We start from the raw sequence: 4,613 nt of genomic DNA, 5'->3' as shown, positions 1-4,613 counted from the left end.
GTGGTACCGGGTATCTAACTCCGGCCCTTGTGCTTGCAAGGGAGGCAGTGGAACCACTGAGCTAAATCCCCAGCCCGACCTTGCGCTTTTGATGACAATACTTTAAAGTAATCTGAAATGAGTCTTCAAATTTGATAGATGCTATTGAAGGACAGCTTGATACCAGAATCACTTCAAATTGAAAGATATAATAATTAGAGAAAAGAAGATATGCAAATAAAAGTGGTGGAACTGAAGAAATAATTCTGCATAAAATTAAAACACTTTAGAAATGGAGAGCACATAAATGAAATGCTAAACAGGAACCACAATGGCTAATTCTTTGAGGATTAGATTAGAGAAAATAGATACCAAGGAAAGATGAATATATATATACATATATGCAAAACAAATATAAAAACTATAACACAAACACCTGAAATAGGTAAAAACTTGCAAGGTGTAAAGGCACACAGATTGATTTTCATATAAATACTAAGGGAGTTTAGGTCATGGCAATCGTATATGTTCTGACTGCATTAACATTGTATACCTAAAATTTTGTGTAAATTATACCTCAATAACCTGGCTTTAAAAAATTCCAACATAAATCTGTTCACGATTTCTAATTATAAGTCTAATTTATGGGAATCATGAGTGTCAAATGTTCTCATGAACAACCCTGCGGGGATGCTATCAGCAAAATCTAGATTTGGTGACTATAGCAAAAGGTTACCCAGGGAATTCAACAAAAATAAAAGAAGTAAAGACATAAAAGGAACTAGAATTAAAAACGGACTTGTGATGCATTTATTTATTGCAAAATGTGGACCTTCTTCCAACCACAGTGAGATTTCAAGAAAGTACAAACATCAATTAGGGACATTTGATAATGTCGAGAAATTGTTGCTATGTAAAATGATACAGGGTTTTTTTTTTAATGTACTGCAGAGAAGTATTCATAAAACAGGAGTTATCAGTAAAAGGAGACTTCAATAATTGGCATAAGAGGGTTTTTGCTAAATGAAAAACATAGTTCTTATCGGTTCCATTTACATTTTTAAAAATTTTAGCTCATAAATCATTTTCTAATATAAAATTTTGAGTCTGTGTAAAATATCATAAAGTTTTCATGGTTAAATTTCTGTGAAACCATTTATATAATGCACATTTTAAGGTATACCAGTGCTAATTTGATGAATCATTAAATGCTTTTTTTAAAATTCAGGTTTGTAGAAGATCTGAAAGATATGCTGGGCTTTGCTCCCAGCAAATACTATTACTTTATGTGGAAGTATATTTCCCCTCTGATGCTGTTATCATTGCTCATAGCGAGCATTGTGAACATGGGATTAAGTCCTCCTGGATATAATGCATGGATTGAAGATAAGGTAAAATATAAAATAAGAACTTTGGATTTTTAAAAGGTTAAAAAAAAAAGAAGTGATGTTAGAAGTTTTCGTCTTGTTTTCTTAACAAGTGTTTTGGTCATTTACTGAATGGCACTGCTTTTATTAAAAAAAATCTTAACTATTATGGTTTGCCCCAAACATGTAAGTTTTTTGTGCAATATGAATTTGTTAAACACATGAGGATCACTGACTTTGCCCTTTTAAAGCTGAGGCGTTCTTCTTGTCACTGATGAGCCAATAACTATTGGGTCCTTGACTCCAGAAAATGTATTTAATCAAACCTCCAGAAATATTTTTTGATATACATTTAAAAAATCATGTCTCTTCAACTATACCACAGTGAAAAAAGGCAGTAGCCATGTAAGCATAATTTAAATAAGTAAATTGAAGTAAAAAATGATTGTCCTATTTCTACTTTGTTCCTTACTAGCAATGACTTAGAATTCAAGCTGAATTAACTCCATGGTAATATAATGCATTGTGGAATCAGAGTGCTTATTTACTGAGATACTTCTGTCCTGTATCCTACTGACAGTAATTCTACATAATAGAGTTGTGACTGAGACCTAAGTCTGTCGTCCTCACTCAAATCCACAGTGCCAGATGTGCTCCAAAGTGTTCAGATATTTGAAACACAATGTGGCAAATAAACAGTTATTTATTGCTTGGTAATAAATTACCCCAAATTTAGTAATTCAAAGTTGTGGTGATTTTTGGGTAAGTGGGGACTTGGGCAACTTATGCAACTGCTTTCAGGGTGGAGACCTGGTCTCTCGCCTCACCTCTCCTCTTCTCTCTCTCTCTCTCTCTCTCTCTCTCACACACACACACACACACACACACACACACACACACACACCTTTCATTGTAGGATTATTCGAAGCATAATGGATTCAGGGCAGCATTCTAGCAAAAGCTGCAATATCCTCAAGGCCTAATCCTGGAAGTTGCTGGGTATACGTCCCACTGCTTTCTGTTGAACAAAGCAAGTCACAAAGCTAGTCTGGATTTCTTTGCTGACAGATATGACACAACTATAATTTTTTAAGTATGTGCATAGGAAGATTATTGATAATTGTTTTCTGGCTTAACAGGCATCTGAAGAATTTCTGACCTATCCACTGTGGGGAATGGTTGTCTGTGTCTCTCTGATGGTCCTTGCGATACTTCCTGTCCCAGTAGTCTACATCGTTCGTCACTGCAACCTCATAGATGACAGTTCTGGTAATTTAGCATCTGTGACTTATAAGAGAGGAAGGGTCCTGAAAGAGCCTGTAAACTTAGAGGGAGATGATACAAGTCTCATTCATGGAAAGATATCAAGTGAAATGTCATCTCCAAATTTTGGTAAAAATATTTACCGGAAACAGAGTGGGTCACCAACGCTGGATACTGCTCCTAATGGACGTTATGGAATAGGGTACTTGATGGCAGACATGCCGGACATGCCAGATATGCCAGAATCATCTGACTTGTAGCCCTGGGGAAATCAGCAGGCCGTATGTGGTTCGTTTTATCAATGAACATTGGCTCTAGTAAGAGAAGCGTTAGGCTTCGCTTATCAGAGGGTGATCTCAGGTGTTCTATGGCTGTGATCTGTAATCCTAACAGTACCTGTCAATTCAACTAGAGCGTTCCTTTGGATTCTTTGGTTTACATTTATGCAGAAAGTATTACTACTAAGCTTATGACTGAGGTCCATGTTTGTCTAGATTTTTAAAAGTACTTTTGGTGTATTTTCAAGTATTTCTATCTCTATAAGAACATGTATTACCTCAGTTTCTAATAATTTCTGGATTTGATAATATTGGCAATTCAATAATGGCATAAACTTAAAATCTATAAACCTGCCTTCAGGGTAACTCCCAGTATTACAATGAACAGTTGTATAAAGTGGTGCCTCTCAGCACATTTCCATGACTATATTGTGTAGATAGGCTGTATTTATTTTGGTAGCAATGGTACCTTCATAGGCATTTAGTTGAAGAAAACTACAAAATATTTTCTTACGTAATAGCTGTATAGAGCAATAGTATCAAAGATAAGAAGGCACTAATGCTGGGACAAAAGGTTCGATTTAGAGGTGACTGGGGACAATGTGAATGATGGCTGTACATTTCATGTAAAATATATGTATGAAAATGATTTAAGAGTAAATCACTCAGCACCCTCAAGAATTATGCAGACTTTGGATTTTTCTTATACCCTGTGCCTAAAAACCTAACTTGATATTTATTGTGGTTTCAAGATTACTCATAGTATATTTATATAATATACTTGCAATGTATATAGATGTATATTAGTACTCTAAGTACTTATTTGAAAACTTGAAGCAAGATGGCATTTTATTTCATATATTTCTGTTTTGCTTCCATTTTATGCAAATATAAATCCTTTTTTAAGTGATTGTTAAAATTGTATGGCATTACATTTTAGTCTACGAATAAACAAAGTTTAAAAATGGCATGTGTTTTTCCAGTGGTTTTGCTTGTATCATCTGAAATGGATCATCTTGTATTTAAGGCAGCACTTAATTAATCACCACATTACAAGTAAGACCAATAGATTAATTAGTAGAGCTACAACCACATCAGAGACAAGTAAACAATAGAGTATCTTGGTTAAATGTTACTGTGATGTAGTTTCTCAGCTCTTAAAAATACTTAAAGCTTCCCAGGAAACCATGTGTACAGTTGAGGGCTCGTTGTACCAATTCTGTCCCTAAAGATACAATATTGTGGTTCTAAAAATTGAAATTGTTAGGGTTGAGAAATGAAACTGTTGTACATATGGAAATAGATAAAGCAAAAGATTCCAATGTAACAGACTTTCAGTATACCATACAATTTTATAGATCTCCATGTTTATTCATCTTACATATTTGCAAGTTCCTTCTGGCTTATTTTTCCCCCTCCCTTCCACAGTGACAACCTATTGTTCTACTCTCTGTTTCTACTCATTTTACCTATTTTATTTTTTAAAAGATTCCACATATAATTGATACTATGCAATTATTTTTTCTCTGTCTGGCTAATTTCACTTACTGTGTAATTTCATTACACATTAGTATAATGTCCTTCAGGTTCATCTATGATTTTGCAAATGGTCACACATCATTAATGCAGAATAATGTGTCATTGTGTGAATATAGTCCAATTTCTTTTTTTCTATTCATTCCTTGTGGTACTCTTAGATTGTTTCCATGTCTTGTCTACTGTAAAT

The 4,613-nt window shown here is 34.3% G+C and overlaps 1 protein-coding gene across 3 annotated transcripts in view; it reads left to right on the top strand.

The window, feature by feature from the left end:
* Positions 1-3,843, top strand: part of Slc6a15 (solute carrier family 6 member 15) — a 59,475-nt gene extending 55,632 nt beyond the window's left edge. For all 3 annotated transcript variants that reach the window (XM_010610217.2, XM_033763825.1, XM_033763824.1), the window contains exons 11-12: positions 1,208-1,370; positions 2,486-3,843. In XM_010610217.2, the coding sequence (XP_010608519.1) occupies positions 1,208-1,370; positions 2,486-2,869 (547 nt within the window). In that variant the 3' untranslated portion in view covers positions 2,870-3,843. The remainder of the gene's footprint in view (positions 1-1,207; positions 1,371-2,485) is intronic.
* The last annotated feature ends 770 nt before the right edge of the window (positions 3,844-4,613 follow it).

The sequence above is a fragment of the Fukomys damarensis genome, unplaced genomic scaffold, assembly GCF_012274545.1.
Source record: "Fukomys damarensis isolate Sample0158 unplaced genomic scaffold, DMR_v1.0_HiC HiC_scaffold_15, whole genome shotgun sequence".
NCBI classification, from domain to species: Eukaryota; Metazoa; Chordata; class Mammalia; order Rodentia; family Bathyergidae; genus Fukomys; species Fukomys damarensis.
The sequence above is the reverse complement of the archived record's forward strand: the minus strand, read 5'-3'. Positions and strand labels throughout refer to the sequence as shown.